Source organism: Frieseomelitta varia, unplaced genomic scaffold (assembly GCF_011392965.1).
Source record: "Frieseomelitta varia isolate USP_RPSP 00005682 unplaced genomic scaffold, Fvar_1.2 scaffold_139, whole genome shotgun sequence".
NCBI lineage: Eukaryota > Metazoa > Arthropoda > Insecta > Hymenoptera > Apidae > Frieseomelitta > Frieseomelitta varia.
Genome location: NW_025109072.1, coordinates 271,322 through 287,867, shown reverse-complemented (window position 1 = coordinate 287,867; position 16,546 = coordinate 271,322). Strand labels below are relative to the sequence as shown.

General features: G+C 30.6%; 4 protein-coding genes and 1 long non-coding RNA gene across 6 annotated transcripts; 3 read left to right on the top strand and 2 right to left on the bottom strand.

The window, feature by feature from the left end:
* The first annotated feature begins 3,778 nt into the window (after positions 1-3,778).
* On the top strand, positions 3,779-8,180 carry LOC122532000 (tryptophan 2,3-dioxygenase). 2 transcript variants are annotated; one of them, XM_043660406.1, is made up of 7 exons: positions 3,781-4,157; positions 4,411-4,571; positions 5,038-5,240; positions 6,568-6,927; positions 7,000-7,249; positions 7,328-7,421; positions 7,509-8,180. In XM_043660406.1, exons 1-7 carry the CDS (start codon positions 4,129-4,131, stop codon positions 7,678-7,680), a joined length of 1,269 nt encoding a protein of 422 aa, XP_043516341.1. In that variant the 5' UTR covers positions 3,781-4,128; the 3' UTR covers positions 7,681-8,180. The 2 variants fall into 2 exon arrangements, with proteins under 2 accessions (XP_043516348.1, XP_043516341.1); XM_043660413.1 differs by lacking the exon at positions 7,509-8,180 and having other exon boundaries at positions 3,779-4,157; positions 7,000-7,247.
* Positions 7,759-10,350, bottom strand: LOC122532013 (cathepsin O-like). Its single transcript, XM_043660417.1, has 7 exons — positions 10,068-10,350; positions 9,472-9,610; positions 9,170-9,405; positions 8,944-9,092; positions 8,818-8,868; positions 8,173-8,441; positions 7,759-8,102 (listed from the first exon to the last, which is right to left on the bottom strand). Exons 1-7 carry the CDS (start codon positions 10,251-10,253, stop codon positions 8,065-8,067), a joined length of 1,068 nt encoding a protein of 355 aa, XP_043516352.1. The 5' UTR covers positions 10,254-10,350; the 3' UTR covers positions 7,759-8,064.
* A 590-nt stretch (positions 10,351-10,940) lies between these two features.
* LOC122532035 (40S ribosomal protein S3) lies at positions 10,941-12,307 on the top strand. The gene is made up of 4 exons (XM_043660456.1): positions 10,941-11,038; positions 11,424-11,746; positions 11,816-12,003; positions 12,088-12,307. The coding sequence occupies exons 1-4, from the start codon at positions 11,006-11,008 to the stop codon at positions 12,270-12,272; spliced, it is 729 nt and encodes a 242-aa protein (XP_043516391.1). The 5' UTR covers positions 10,941-11,005; the 3' UTR covers positions 12,273-12,307.
* An 89-nt stretch (positions 12,308-12,396) lies between these two features.
* On the bottom strand, positions 12,397-15,172 carry LOC122532029 (Krueppel homolog 2-like). The gene is made up of 6 exons (XM_043660442.1): positions 14,989-15,172; positions 14,423-14,587; positions 14,176-14,357; positions 13,996-14,063; positions 13,745-13,878; positions 12,397-13,674 (listed from the first exon to the last, which is right to left on the bottom strand). The coding sequence occupies exons 2-6, from the start codon at positions 14,584-14,586 to the stop codon at positions 13,461-13,463; spliced, it is 762 nt and encodes a 253-aa protein (XP_043516377.1). The 5' UTR covers position 14,587; positions 14,989-15,172; the 3' UTR covers positions 12,397-13,460.
* A 21-nt stretch (positions 15,173-15,193) lies between these two features.
* On the top strand, positions 15,194-16,101 carry LOC122532052. Its single transcript, XR_006307438.1, has 3 exons — positions 15,194-15,366; positions 15,740-15,815; positions 15,908-16,101. It is a non-coding gene; the product is annotated as an uncharacterized LOC122532052 (long non-coding RNA).
* The last annotated feature ends 445 nt before the right edge of the window (positions 16,102-16,546 follow it).

Here is a 16,546-nt window from a genome sequence, read left to right as displayed (position 1 = left end):
CGCCAAAAAAAAAAAAAAAAAAAAAAAAAAAAAAAAAAAAAAAGGGCGAAAAAAAAAAAAAAAAAAAAAACAGCAACAACAAAAAAGAGTGAAGATGATACGGAAGAAGGCATATCAATCAGAGTACGAGTTATCTACCCTTCCGGGAAACATCGTGTCCGGTGCATCGTGCCCGATATGCGTGCTGACAATAACAAAGCGAGACTTTCGCTCGAGCGTTGCTGCACGCCAATCGACGAATAATGCATTCCTAATCGAATATCGTTCTCCTTTCTTCAGGGGAAAGTGGAAGAGAAGTGGAGAACAAACTTGATAGTAGCGTAGATTTATCGTGATTGATATCTCTTGTGTTATGACTGTATAATAATTGCAAAACGGTAAATGACAAATTTTAAGAATTAATATATAACAAATTCTATGATATATGTAGAAGGCAAGAAAAATAAGAGGACCTCACATCCATCATCCTCTCGATTATTATTAGACATTAGGCGTTGGTTAATAATAGCGCCTAAAGTATCAAGACCTGGTAGATTATGCGTAGCTTGGGACTTCTTTTACCTTTCCAATATCCAAGCCTTCACGTTCGGATATAGATCCATATTTTATTTATCACAGACTGGAGAAAACATTCGAGGAAATCGCTCGATCGTACGATTGTGATATCTGCTTGAAAAATTGAATAACTTACGGAGTCGCGCTAGTTAAGCAACTATAAGCGATAAAAACGTTAAAATTAAGGTATACGCATCTTTTACATAGCTATAATTTTTCATCGGGCACGCAAGAAGCACTTTTCGAGTACCATTGGTTACGGTGAAAAATTAAAAATAATGCGCGTCTTCTTTACCGAACCGTATAGATTCAATTTGAAAAAGGATTAAAAAGAAGATTGGCGTAAAATTGCTTCGAACCTTCTGCTAGTTATAAGTATATATACATACGTGTATAAAACTATGAATGAGCGGTTCGCAGTTGGACCATTACGGGGCAAAAATGTGCAGTTAGCCAACTTTATTAGGCGCCATAAAAGGTACATAGGATGCTCAAGAACTTTCTGCTGGTATCACATAATGTTCCTGCGCGTACATGCGCGCGGAAAGGCGAATCGCATTAACCTCCTTTCGCGCGACTTAATCGGCCGCTCCGATGGACGCTTTTGTCTACAGCAGCAGCAGCAACAGCAGCAGCATCGATAGGAAATCAAGCCGCATAAACGCGTGACGCCAATGTTTTCTCTCTCTCTCTCTCTCTCTTTCTCTCTGTTTGTTTGAAAATTCAACGACGGTCGAATTTTGTCTACGCGAGTCGTGATTAAAATAAATAAAAGAGAAATTTCGAAAATCGCTTCTAGGTTCTGGACAGTAGAAGAATTATGCACCATTGTCTCACACGCGTTTCCCAGCAGCGAAGAGAACTTAGCTGATCAGATAAGATGACAATGGGATGAGAAAAACCAGATACATACTTATTCGTAATTGTTTACTCGCATGATAGAAATGCACAAATTCGGGTAAGTAAATGCAACCAATAGAATACGCTTGTTTAATTGCTTACTGAAAAATAAAAGTTCGTTCGAACAAATGCAGTCCGTAGCAAACGGAGTTCTATCGCAGCAAGAATCGAGTATCTCCGTGTAATCTGTTAGGCCTTAGTCCGATTTCTACAACGTAATACAATACATATCGATATGAACATAAGAAACTCTGATATCACGTCCCTTTTCATTGCTTCCACTGCGACGCCCCTTCTTTATTGTTGTTGTCATATATACAGCACAGAAGAAAAATCAATTAACAACGATTCTATATATCATCTATATCATCGATTTCTATTTTTGTATATATATATATTAAATAATGGACAAACACAAGTCTATGTTTCGTTTTAATTTTCAATCGTTTTCTATTCTAAATTTTCCCTCATTTTTCCGACATTTCTGCGTTGCAGCTACGAAAATTTCGTTCAAATAATATTCCATTCAAGAACGTAAAGAACAAATAAAAAAGTGACAGTCGCTGCCGCTCATGAGTATTATTCTTGAAAGATTGATAATCCGTTCGATAAATCATTTGATAATGATTTCTACCATTCGTTGGAAGATACCAGTTTTCGATCTGGGTTCGATTTACATCCTCGTTATGTCATATGACCATTAAAGCTATTACTAAAACAAGTATTAAAACTAATCTTTCCCGCTTCTTTCTGGAATAAAACGTTTTGTTTTCACGTGAAAATTTCAGAAAATAAAATATAAAAATACGCAATAACTAACAAGAAATAAATAGTAAAAATATATGACACGTTTGAATATACAGAGTGTAATGTATAAAATATTATATTTATGGAAACGTATATTAAATATATTTAAGTGGATCTATAAATCCATTATGATAATTTAGGAAGCTAAATGATGCTAAATGTAAGTATTTATAGAAAAGTACATACTTGCGTCACGCTACGATGACTTAAGAAATTATGCTCACTTCAACTACTTACTATAATGAAATATCGTACTGTATTGTCGATGGGGCTGTAGGCAATCTACACTGCTATTCACGAGCAAAATTCGAGTGTTCTTCACATGTAAATTTCATGCAAAGTCCATTAGGCTATGTGCAATTTGGTAGAATAAAAGTTACAAAATATGTTCCAGAGAAATGTACAAAAGTACTTAAATAAATTATTTAACTGAACGAGGAACAGAGAGTAACATAATTAAGTATCTTGTAATTTTTATAATTAAATACATGTATATAATATTAAATAGCTTGTAATTTTTATAAATAAAAATAAATGGCTATAATTTATAAATGTTGTAAAAATAGTAGGAAAATTGTTTCTCGATAGTCCATAAAATGGATAAAAATATATCGGGAAGCGCATCATCAACGCACTTATATACCTGTTGCATTATTCTTGCTACAGTACTGATCATATATCAGATCATCTCGTCTGTGGTATAATAATGCATAATTTCAAGGGTATCGCGGATTCGTGACATAAAATAATCTTATAAACGACGATAGGTCAATGTTACGCAATGTTTCACTAGTCACAGTGTAAAAAACAATCGATACATTAAAATCATGTAATGGTTGATAAAATATAAATTATAGGAAAGACAATATATTTTAAAAGAACGACACTTTCATAAACTAAAAATGCTTCAGTAATTCATAAAAGTATCTATTTAGGAAAGTGCCTTTCTTTTTATAATTTTTTAAACGCGTTAGCAGCGAAAAAAAATTCATTATGTGAAATACCTCTGGTCAATCGTACAACCTGCCGCATCTATCGTCCGACCATGCAACTATGATTATTTGAAAACTTCATTCTTGCGACATCTAACAGTGAAGCACCGAACTAGGTAATTCCGCGATGAGAACAGATGTCATTTTCATTTCTAATAGTGGTCCAAATAGATTTTTAATTATCGATTTAAAAATGCTTGTCTCTGGGTGAATCCCGCAATTTATAAAATCATTTATAAATCCGAATCATTTTATTTATCATTTTCAACGAAATGAAAAGTCTGTTTGATCGAGGATGACGTTCTTTGTTTCTGCTCGTTCGATAATCGATGAGAATGAATATATTTTGCAATTGAGAGGCCCAAAACACGCGTCGAATCGAATCGAATTATCGATTTAAAAACTCCACTATCTGCATCTCTTTATACAATGTAAAGAAAAATTCTCCTGTCGATAATCAAACAAAATTATATAACAAGGATCTGCGACGAATGTTAAGTTATTTATACGAAGATTATACAAAGAAACAGTTAATCACGAGTATTCATTCACGCGCCCTCGCTCTTGGGACAAAATATAAGAGGAATAGTTTCGTGAGTCGGTGGTCATTCAGTTTTTAGTCGCGGTTCAACCACGTCGCTGACAACATGTATCGGTTTATGTTATTCGACTAACCGAGTGGTGCTTGTTGAAACTTGACGAAAATGTCATCCTGAAAGAGAGCTTGCCCAAAGTGAACCGTTTTGCAATTCACACGTGACATTTATTCATTGTTCAGCTTGTAATTGTCATTGAAAAGTGACTGGCTATCGCCCAAATAAAACTAAAATTCATAGCAGCACTTTTGTGGATTACTTTTAGGAGAATAAAAAAAATGGCTTGCCCCTTATCAGACGATATTGTGTAAGTAATCTTTTAAAAATCCTTACGCGTCGAAAATTTGTGTAATTCCCCGATCAAGCGACGAAATGCCTCGCTTCTCTTGAAATTATCTTCTATTTTATCTTATTTATTCTCTCATTTGAAGAATAAACAACTGAATGATCAAAATTAATTATTGCATCGAATGAGCATGCGTTTTGAATTATATAAGAATCAACATAGTAAAAATGAGATGAATTTGACAGAAAGTGCTGATTCAATTGCTTGTTTTTAGGGAAGATCATGATCAAGAAACTGATCAATTGGCCGAAGGGCCGGGTATGCTTTATGGTGAATATCTTCGATTGGATAAAATTTTAACCGCACAAAGGTTGCTGAGCGCCGAGTACAACAAGGAAGTACACGACGAACATCTCTTTATCGTCACTCATCAGGGTAAAAGATTTAATCGCTGCAACGTTCGTAACAAATATAAACTATATTGCGCAACGGTGGTTAAACTTCGTCTATTTGTTTCCTATCCTTCCACTGATAAAACATGTCTAGCATTAGATTTTGATACGTTATCCATACTATTGAGAATTATTTAAAATATCATGCCATGTCATTTTTAGTTAATATCGCCATTTTTTTTTTTTTTTTTTTTTTTTTTACTTTTCAAGATATATCTTTTACTTTTTTTACTTTTCAAGAGTATTTTTTATCTTGCAAAAAAGGCCATGAGTAAAGAGCAACGATATAAAAGAAAAGAAAATAATGGAAACTTCAGTTCTCTTTGGTTTCGAATAATAATAAATAATACATTTCAATCAGAGAGCGAGAGAGCAGTATACAAAATTTAATTTAAGAAAAAGGAATGTCTACAAGGAAAACTATAGTTTTTTTACCATTTGGTCCACAGCATACGAACTTTGGTTCAAACAAATCATCTACGAATTAGACTCAGTCAGAGGTCTTTTCAACTCCGAACCAAGCGACTATGATTTGAATGGTACCACCAACAATCACACTGCTGTTCCGAAGTCTCGGATCTCCCAAGTTCTAGACGAATCAAGGACCTTGGAAATCTTGAAAAGATTAAATCGTATTGTACTTATATTGAAAGTAAGCGATGCTTTAAGATAATCGTATCTCACGTATATTACGATGAAAATGATTGAACAATGCACGATGAAAAATTGTTTAAAGAACGAAAAAAAAGAGTAACGGTATAGATTTCCCGCGCAATGCGAACGCATCGTCAGGTAATCCTATATACTCGAGGAAAAGAAGGCCAGTGGCCATATGTTGACAATGACAGTGATGGGAAGAATGTGAACGACCCTTAATCGCAAGCCAATTAGAGCATTGAAATTTATGACAAGGGTGCTTCGACGGTACACCGCGGTGTTTCTAATCACATTTCAATTGTCACCCTTCGAGTCGACTGGCGTACGTTCCACTTTACAAATCGCAAATAAAAATTACTTAAACTTCTTTATTAAAAACATTTAAGACACGATAATATCTACAGGAACGAACGTATCGTCTTACTCTCAAGTAATCAAATAACAAAAACTATAACACTCGTCGCATAAAGAGAGACTTAATTAATCAAGAGAAGAATGAGAAATTAAGTCTGACTTACACTTGTAAAATTCGTTCCCTGTAAACTGATAGTTTCCTTTTTTTAATAACAGCCGTCTGTTTTGAAAAACATACTATGCACTTCACGATTGTCGTGTAATCAAAATTATTTTCACGTGAATTTGTCAAACTGGTCAAGGTTCTTAGCAATACGACACTTTCTCATTGCTTTTCTCCTACTCTTTCATGCTGGAATAAGAAAGATTGTGGGAACTGCAGAAATAACAGTAAGTTAACACCGCTAGATGATATGCGACACTCCACACCACATGCATAGATGAGTTAGGTAACAAGCTCATTGGCGCTCTTTCTATACCACAGAATGCAGGTGTGGTCACCGCGTTTTCTTCTCTACTTCTATTGAAAAATCATGTAGCAGGGTTAAGTAAGTAGGATTTAATACGAGATACAACCGTGTCCTTCCACGACCGTCATTCAAAATGATATTTCTATCTGAAACTATAATGAAACTAACAATACGACCATGTTCGATGGTATTGATTTTTTTTTTTTTTTACTTTCTTTTTATATCTCTTTTTTTTCAACTTGATTATCAAAATAACCATAGAGAAAATTGTTTTTACCATATTGCACACGTTAATGATTACTTCTTTTTTGTACAGTAAAAGTAAGCGTGGCACCCATATAAATGCAAACGCGGTTGTCTTAGACGTAGCCACAGTAAGATCGATTCAACGTCAACAAAGACAATAACAGACCATAAGGGTCAATCTGTACGCAGTATTGAAAAATTCACGTATCGTATAAAAGACGATATTTTTTATTGAAAAATTTTTGATTCTAGCTACTAGTGGACCAGGTGACAATTTTGGAAACCATGACGCCGCTGGATTTTATGACATTTAGAGACTATCTGTGTCCAGCCTCTGGCTTCCAATCGCTACAGTTTCGTCTATTGGAGAATAAATTGGGCGTGAAACAGGATCATAGAGTCAAATATAGTCAAAGTTACACAAGAATATTCGGAAGGGATCCAAAAGCTATCGAGGCAATTAAACGTTCAGAAGATGAACCTAGTCTCAGTTATCTTGTTCAAAAATGGTTAGCGCGAACACCAGGCCTGGAACCTTATGACTTTGATTTCTGGGGGAAATACAAAAGATCCGTCGAGAAATTGCTCGTTGAACAGGAGCAACTTGCTCGAGTAATCATTTGTTCTACTTGCGCAAATAGTTTTGCGTTAAAGAAGTTTTAATGCTCTTCATTGTTTTCACAGACACATACGAAAGAACAGCTCAGAAATTATCATTTGGCAAATATAGATTCTCGGAAAGCAATATTCGAGACAATATTCAATGAATCTCTTCACAATGCGCTCGTATCTCGTGGAGAAAGAAAATTCGCATACGGCGCTCTTCAAGGTGCAGTGATGATCACACTGTACCGCGACGAACCAAGATTTAGCCAACCTCATCAAATTTTGACCGCATTAATGGACATTGATTCTCTAATTACTAAGTGGAGGTGTAAGAAGCTATATTTATTTATTTGATTTAAGTACTTTGTAATAAATAAAATACTTGCATTTCTATTTTACCCGCTAGATAATCATGTTTTAATGGTTCAAAGAATGATTGGTTCTCAACAACTCGGAACTGGAGGATCTTCGGGATATCAATATTTAAAATCTACTTTAAAGTCAGTATAGCCTCTGTATTTGTTTATATCTATGAAAATTATTTTTAAAAACACGTGTCACTGATAATTTATATCTTTTGTTCATAGCGATAGGTACAAGGTATTTTTAGATTTATTCAACTTGTCAACATTTCTGATACCTCGCCATATGATTCCGCCATTGACAAAACAGATGAAGACAAAATTATCCATTGCTTGCAACGGATGGAATCCTGATGATAATCAAAACAATTCTGAATGTACAGTGAACGATACGTAGGAGATGGCCTGATAATGCCGTAACTTTTAGGATACAAGAGTATAGATAAACCAATAGATAATATCGAATACATAAATGTAGAAATAACAATATAAATCTTTATTTTATTTTATATTAGAATATTTGTAAAAATATACAAATGGCTGCATAATACTAGCATAAAAATTCTGTCAATTGTCGAATATACGTGTAAAAGATGTTATTGTTATTAATATTATTTTCACGAATATTATTGTTATTAATATTATTGTCACGAATATTATTGTTATTAATATTATTGTATGTATTTTCAAAGTACCTCGATTAAAAAGATACTTTTATGTACATTTTAGGATCAATATAAATATTTTCTTCAAATATTTTCGTTTATATCGATAGATTGCTTCAAAGAACATTTAGTGACGATACTTGATTCGCTATGCCTGTTATAAAAAAATGTTCGATATAAAATTGATGAATCTGATATGTAAATGATACAAGATAAATCCATACCGCATAAATTACTGCCTATTCCTATGTACATGTAGCCTTTATCTCCGAAATTTGTTCCCCATGAATTTTTTATGATATAATGTGGTATGGCAGCTGATTTGTCGTATCCTATTATTTGTACAGCATGATTCAGATTATCAAAGGAACCATCACAGTGATATTGTATTACGCCGCCTAAATAGTTTTGCCAGGATAAAGCATTTACTGCAGCCGCCACTGGTCCATGAGTGGCCAATGTTATCAGCAGCTCATCCTCTGCATCTACGAAACTAAAGTCCGTTAAACCTTTAATCTTCTTAACGGCAAATACTGTGGACGAATATTATTCACTGTAAATGACAGCTATTTACAAGTAAACGAATTTTAATTGACTAAAAAATTGATTTTTTAAATGACTTTTCATTCGATTAGATTCTAAAGAAAATATAATCCTTGGCTCTATAGCATCATGCATATTACATTAACCGGTTAGCTTATGTAAGAAAACCTTTACATAGTTAATTACACACAAAGCAGCACGCACCGATACGATAATACGCTAGAGTTCTCGTTCTTTTACCAATTGTATGTCTGATACTTCAACAAAATCCTTCATTTAAAACTATTAACTATTATCATTATTACGCATAATGCAATGTTTCTTACCTGTCACATGTAAAATCTCGTATTTTTATACCAGGTGTTTTATCTATCGTTCTATGAAAATAATATTTTAAAATTAATCGTTATCCGTATTCCATATTCCGTTCGATTATTTCTGTTCATACTTACTTCCCAAGTTTACACGTACCAGTCTTTCCTACGAGTGGATAAGTAAACTCTTGAAATATTTGAACTTTGGACGCTAACAACCACGAAAGCAAGCTACATATATCCCCACCCTCGCAGCCAAAATTACTGTTTTTCGCACAGTCAATCATCTATCGAAAAAGTTGAAGATAGATAGAATTTCGTATCTGTTCCGGCTAAATCTTAAAAAACATATTAAATCTCATACTTCTTGTACGCTCAGCGTATACAAAGTGCCATTTTTTATTGCATACATCGATTCAACAACTTCAACGGTACTGAAAGCCCAACAAGCACCACAAGATCCTTGACTCCGTACCGGAGTAATCACTCCTTTGTCTCTCCAATCGAATTTTGAAGGTATGCCAACCGATCTTTTCATCCGATTAGTAGATTGCAACAAATGATGTTCGCGATGATAAGGTGCAGTCACGTGTTTCTCTCCTGATAAATTATTTATTTATATTAATAATAAATATTCAAACTGCTTGCCGTAAACCAAATTCCCACCTCTTGCTGGTAAGTCAGACAAAAGAGTTAGCGTCAGAAATTCATCTTCCGACATATCAGAAAATTCAGTGAGTCCATAATAAGCGCTTTCTTGTAATGATCGAAGACCATTCATTTTTTCTATGTGCCGCAACGATCTCTGTAATAAGAACATAGTTATCTTCATTTATTCAATACTATGAAAAATTAATTGACTAATTTTTTATTTTAGAAATAATTTAATGTTTTTTTTTTACTTTATTATGTACACGCGTTTTATCAAATTGTTTACTTGATAACAACTTTTAAATTTTATAATTGATTATCAATTCTACGAACATTTAATATTATCAAGATGATGCGATAACTTTTATCTAAATGAATGTTGTAATCCTAAAAATTTGTAGGAAATAGATAACAATAATAGAAATATAAAAATAAAATAGAAACATAAAAAGAAAATAAAAAAATAAAATAGAATAGATAAAAATTTTAAAAAAAAAGACACGCGATGATGCAAAGAAGAACGCGGGAAATTTTCGAAAGTGAGATGTTCGATATAAATGAGTATCATGTGAATTGTTTATTTTCACGATCCATTTTCTTCTGCGGCTTACCTGAAATCGTTTAAATCGTTCTTCATACTCTGATGGATCGGTTCTGTAAGATTTGTTATAACGTGCGACATAATTCTGAAAAAGCTTAATATCCTCGTTGCTAGTATCAGGATCCACTTTAATTGGTATTGCCAAAAAGCATAAACTCACTACCAACACTATAAACGCAACTGTTCTCCACTCCATGTCGAGGATAAAACATAATTCCAAAGCAATACACTGCACGACAAACCAACAAAACCTATACACAAGTATATCATTATTGCATGACTCAATAGAATATACTTATATACATAATGTTCATATAAACGTATATTACGGTATGCATGTGTGTTTTGATAGCACCAGGGCCGTAAGAAGTAAATCTAATTAGTACGTATTGTAATGGTGGTCAATATCTTCATATCTTTCCAAGTAAAAAAAAGTTACAGTAGATACAAATGCAGTACATACAATATTATTAGTCCAGAATTTACCTTCTTATTAAACTTAAATTATTTCTGTAATAAATTCTTTTATAGTTAACATTAAACAGTATCTGCTTTTTTACATGCCAAAAAACTAATATATTAGGAGTAATTATTATCGAACTTGCATATCTATTTTAAAATAATTATTTAAAAAAATATATTTACTTATTCTGTGTATATACATACATATATCTATGTAAAAGTATGTTAAAACTATCTAGTGTTTTTCTTAACCTTTAAATCCATGAAACTAGTAATAATCTTAAATTGCTCTGAATTGTATTTCTTTTTATTACAAAAATTATATCAACATTTTTCCTGAAGAAATAATACATATTATTTAAGTAATTTTTCTTATTAAAAAAATATTAATTTAACACTCGTATGACACTCTGTGTAGGTGTGTCATTTCCGTTTCTGGTTGTTCCTTTTAGATTTTCAATTCCTTTTGAGTTGACAGCATAAAACATGGATAACCGTTCAATTTCGAAGAAAAGAAAGGTTTGTGGATTTTCATAATTTATAACGCAAAAATATGATGTTTACTATGATAATTAAAGTTATATAAAAAATATTTTATGATAAAGCAAACAGAAATAACACATAAAAGCTATGGATGACATGGATACTTACAGATGTTTTTACTTCAGATGTAGTATACATTTTATACTATGAATATTTTACATATTTTACTTCCACAGATATCAAGATAATTTACATGCATTGTCAAACTAATCAAAATATGTTGGTTAAAATTCGAGTTTACATTTAATTAAGTTACGTTTATGTTAACGGATGTACTTTTAGATTAATTACTTTTGATATTTTTAGGTTAACTTATAACCATTTAAGATTATATATATATCATATAATATTCTTTTTCCAGTTTGTTGGAGACGGAGTCTTCAAAGCTGAATTAAACGAGTTTTTAACTCGTGAACTCTCTGAAGATGGATATTCTGGAGTAGAAGTACGTGTTACTCCCCATCGTACGGAGATTATATTGTTGGCAACTCATACACAGAGTGTTCTTGGTGAAAAAGGTCGTAGAATCCGGGAACTGACTTCTGTTGTACAAAAACGTTTTAATTTCAAAGAAACCCAAAATATTGAATTGTATGCTGAAAAAGTTGCAACTCGTGGTCTCTGCGCTATTGCTCAAGCCGAGTCCCTACGTTTCAAATTAATTGGGGGTCTAGCTGTTAGAAGGTTAGTTTAAACATTTATATAAATTATATAAAATCTTACATAAATTTTAATAGTTATATACAATAACAGGGCTTGTTATGGAGTTCTCCGTTTCATCATGGAATCAGGAGCAAAGGGTTGTGAAGTGGTTGTTAGTGGTAAATTACGTGGACAAAGAGCAAAATCAATGAAATTTGTTGATGGATTAATGATCCACTCTGGAGAACCAACCAATGAATATGTCAATACTGCCACTCGTCATGTACTCCTTCGACAAGGTATATTCATCAGAAAGTTAATCAAAAAGATAGATTTTAATTTAATTGAGGTTAATTGTAATTTAATTTATCATTTTGTGTTAGGTGTACTTGGTATCAAAGTAAAAATTATGCTCCCATATGATCCTCATGGCAAAACAGGTCCCAAAAAGCCTCTTCCAGATTCTGTTTCAATTGTTGAACCAAAGGATGAGATATTTCCTTCACAACCAACATCTGAAGTGAAAGCATCGAAGGATTTACCACAACCTATGCCACTCGCAGTGTAATTTATATATAAATGAAAATAAACTTTTAAAAGAAATTTTATTTAATTTTTTTAATTTAATAACAATAACATAAAGAAATAAATATATAGAGATACATTCTCTTTCATAATCATAACAAAAAATATTTGTTTCTATATATTTATTTATGAAAATTTACATTTGAATTTAAACTTAATTCAATATTTAATATAATTTGTGAATAACATTCATTTACAATAGAATTATGTTAAAATATTTTTTGAGACAATCAACTATGACTAAGACAATTAAATACTGTCTCACCAGAATATCCATAGAATAACCCATATCTATATCAAATTCAATTATTTATAGAAAAATTACTTATTTAACATGCTTTCAACCTTCCCCGAAAAATATAAGTTATATCAATACAAACAATAACGAAATATACTTTTAAAAAATATGAAAATATGGTGAAATATAATGCATTATGTTATAACATATAAAATGTTCTATTTTTAATGATTCATAATTTCAGTGAATCTTAAAAAAGTACATTTATATACGAAAAAATTAAAATGATACATAACACAAAATGATTTACAAAGATAAAAATATTTGTTCCAAAAAAGGAAGGGTTGAAAATTGATACAATGAACATTTTATACATTACAACTTAATACATTAGTCAACTTTTTCATAATTATCACTATCAATTACAGTGCAAATTTGACTTATTGTTTATTAACTGAATAGTGAAATTTTTTAAACTGAAAAATATAACATATTCACTGTAGCAAACATTGTACTATGGACTCATTTAAATTCTATGTGATTTAGAATTACATAGTTATAATCTTATTACAGATTGACATTATATATCATAAAATATTAAAAGTTCAATTGCGTAATTTATTTATATGAATATTTTGGTGTTTAGTAAATAAATTCTAGATTTAATTTCATAATAAAATAATATGAAACAGTTTGGAAAAAAGTTATTATCATCTATGATATCAAAAAATGAGCACAAATATCAATTAAAGTTTTAAATTATTACTTGATAATTCTTATATTTATCTTAAATAATAGATCATAAGTTTATTGTTTTTTACCTTTGCACTCATTTTATCATCCAATTATATGAAATTATTATTACATGGACCCTAGAACCCTAGGAAATTTTTGATAATTTAATACATCTTTAATACATATTTAAAATAAAAATTACTGACGAACAGGAGCCATTTGTTGTGTAAGTGATAGTAGACCTTCAATTATTTGTCGCACAATAACTGGCATTGTTGGTTTCCTTGAGACTGAACTTAGTCCATTTCTGATTTCATAGAACACATTACGAGTGAAAGGATTTCTTTGGGATGCAAGACGGAATTTTAAGAATTGGAAATAAATAAAAGGTGTTAATAAACCAGCACGACCCCTGTAAAAAATTACTTTTGTAAATTACTTGTACAATATCTAGTTTCTGAAAATTAATAAATTATACATACGTAAATACAAGAAGAACTGTGAATGGCAAGATAATTATCTCAGATAATGCACAAACTCGTAAAATATTTCGTGATTGAAATTCAACCAACGATATTAAAAGCCGTGCTCCCCACCAGCTGTTTTGTCCTAAACACTTAATTTAAAAAACAAAAACAAAATAATAACCAGTTATTATAACGATGACTGTGCATCATTAAGTTACACTAGAATGGTATGACTCAGCAATGTAAAATAAAACTGTCTTACTTACATCAAGTAATACGAGAGAACCAGAGGCAAAATGTATTAATGCAAATAAAAATATAGGAGTTAACACCACTAATTAATCATTTAAGAAAAATAATTCTATGTAACATTCCATGACAAATTTGCCTAAATAAAGAAGTATTTTATTTCTATTTGAGTTTTATATTATTATACAAAAGGATACATGTGACAGGAGCTGCATAAAGGAATATTAAAGAATAAAATAAATAATGGCAAGAATCTTCAATAAATAAATGTTCCAAAAATTGCCTATTTAATTGAACATGTGGTACTCTTTGATGAAGGCGTAATGCACTAGTTGCTGCATTACTTATTAATACTTTGTAATAAATATTATAAGAATTACTGTAATATAAAACATAAAATTTAATTTTTTAATTTAAATGACAAAATAATTTGCATCAACATACCCAAATATTGGAATGATATAACCAATAGTAAATATAATAGTAAAAAGTCTTGTAACCCATAATCCAACTTTAATCTTATTATCAATAATGTGTTGCCTCAAAGCGAACCAGCCCTTTTCCATGTGTACAGAATTATCGCCTGGTGTTGTACTTGTATCTGCCATCCTGTTTGTTAAATAAAATTCAAATACTACAATTCCTAATTTTAAAAATATTTATATAAAATTTGTATAAAATACCTTCTTTTCATATTCTTATCATATTTAAAACAATTATTCAAAAACTTTTTTAAAAATATGGCAAAAATGTAAATTGCGTGCTATTTTCTAAAGTGAAAGTATCTAATTTAAATGAAATATTAAGTACACAATACCTTATAAATATGGTAACAATTTATCAATTTTACTGCTACTAAGGAAAACTCTGAACTTCGTAAAGTTCGAACAATAGCTAAGACTTTTAGAAAATATTTAACCTAATTTTTTATTATACGAAAATCTTATTTACAAATTACGTTAAATAAATGAATTATTTTACAATTTTATAATCGTTTCAATACTACTTACTTTATATGACGATAGGTTAAATGCTTCTCTATTAAATGAAAAAATTTCAATTCCTTGTAACACTCGCATAAACTTAAATTGCAATGAGTATAACGTTGTGCATCTACATACGTATGTAAATTCAATCTCTATATATAATATTTTCCCCAGGTATCTTAATAATTATCCTGAGTTTCGTGTTTCAGATTTCTAATTTCTCTGATAGATGGTGTGGGCGATATGTTATGTGTCGTACTCTAACGGCATTTTATTGAATTACTAAAAACAACTGTCTAAAGAAACAGAATACATTATCTAAGCGGTGTTTTTACTTAAATATCCTTTCGTAGAAACAAATACTTCTTCAACAATGCATTCATTGTATACATTACATCTAACGTAAATATTCATTCTTGTATTTTTATATTACTTAAGCCATTACTGATTAGTCATTAGTCATACATATTTTGTAACTACATATATGTATTTATATGTCGTGTAGTATCACCGAGTACATAAAGTGTACGAGTATATTCATATATTTTGTCTATAGTAGTAATTGAGTTCTAATAATTAAAAAAAATTATTACAATTATATGATTTATACAAATTTTTATTGACAAAAATGTATTATATAAGTTCAAGAATATTTATAAGAGTTAAAAGTTTAAGAAATATTTTAGTTAAAAATGAATATTCTTTAACATATACCTTTTACGTATTTACTAATCTGACATTCATACAATGAATTCCACACATTTAAACATTCTAGCGTGTTACGTCTCTACCAAAGGTTAATTTTAAAAGATGATAAAAATTTATCTATATTACAACTGTCCATCATGTTGGTAATTTTATTTAAATAAAATTTTATTTCTAATTTATTTTATTTAAATTAAGTAAAATTGGTAATTACGTGAATATAGATATGTAAATTTAGATATTCTAAGTGTCTGACTAATAATACGAAGCAGAAGACGTAAATAAATAAAAAGCACATGATCGATGCATGAACAGGACAGGACCGATTATGGATTCCAAATCCCTGCGAATTATAGTATAAGATATTTTTATAAATAATAATTTGTGTTTCACTTTCATTACAATATAAACATACATAGATAATGGAATAAATAAAATAAAACAAATTATTCAGTTTCAAAGAACGTCCAAATATTTTTAAGAAACTATAGAATAGCGATACTAGGTCGGCCCTGATGGTCTGCAAGTGACATTTATTGATGTCAATGTAAGTTGTAGCAAGCACGTAAACATTTTCTTTATGTTACTACCCCCTCCCATTGAATAGATTACAATTTCAATGCAATAAGAATTACATTTGTAATTTTAAATATATACAATACTATAATTTATGGATTAATGCTTAAGTTAAGTTTCTTTAACACGTCGATGGCCACAATAATTAATATCCGATATTTCTGTCAATCATAAATTTTTAAAATGATTAAAATAAGATGAATACATCGACAAAAAAGATTTAAAATAATATAATCAGATAATACTACAAAATGAAAAATACTTTTTCATTGTAAATTTCATAAAAATTAAATATTTCAAT

Bases quoted from the DNA above. Each gene is read 5' to 3' on its own strand.
- LOC122532000 (XM_043660406.1), top strand. From the start codon at position 4,129: ATGGCTTGCCCCTTATCAGACGATATTGT. The intron at 6,928-6,999 runs GTAATCATTTGT...TTGTTTTCACAG, and splicing joins AACAGGAGCAACTTGCTCGA to ACACATACGAAAGAACAGCT. The intron at 7,422-7,508 runs GTCAGTATAGCC...TTTTGTTCATAG, and splicing joins TATTTAAAATCTACTTTAAA to CGATAGGTACAAGGTATTTT.
- LOC122532029 (XM_043660442.1), bottom strand. From the start codon at position 14,586: ATGGCAGATACAAGTACAACACCAGGCGATAATTCTGTACACATGGAA. The intron at 14,358-14,422 runs GTATGTTGATGC...TTTATATTACAG, and splicing joins TATATCATTCCAATATTTGG to TAATTCTTATAATATTTATT. The intron at 13,879-13,995 runs GTAAGTAAGACA...TTTTAAATTAAG, and splicing joins GTTCTCTCGTATTACTTGAT to TGTTTAGGACAAAACAGCTG.
- LOC122532035 (XM_043660456.1), top strand. From the start codon at position 11,006: ATGGATAACCGTTCAATTTCGAAGAAAAGAAAG. The intron at 11,039-11,423 runs GTTTGTGGATTT...TTCTTTTTCCAG, and splicing joins CAATTTCGAAGAAAAGAAAG to TTTGTTGGAGACGGAGTCTT. The intron at 11,747-11,815 runs GTTAGTTTAAAC...ATACAATAACAG, and splicing joins GGGGGTCTAGCTGTTAGAAG to GGCTTGTTATGGAGTTCTCC.
- LOC122532013 (XM_043660417.1), bottom strand. From the start codon at position 10,253: ATGGAGTGGAGAACAGTTGCGTTTATAGTGTTGGTAGTGAGTTTATGC. The intron at 9,406-9,471 runs GTGGGAATTTGG...ATAATTTATCAG, and splicing joins GTCTGACTTACCAGCAAGAG to GAGAGAAACACGTGACTGCA. The intron at 8,442-8,817 runs GTAAGAAACATT...AACGGACTTTAG, and splicing joins CGAGATTTTACATGTGACAG to TTTCGTAGATGCAGAGGATG.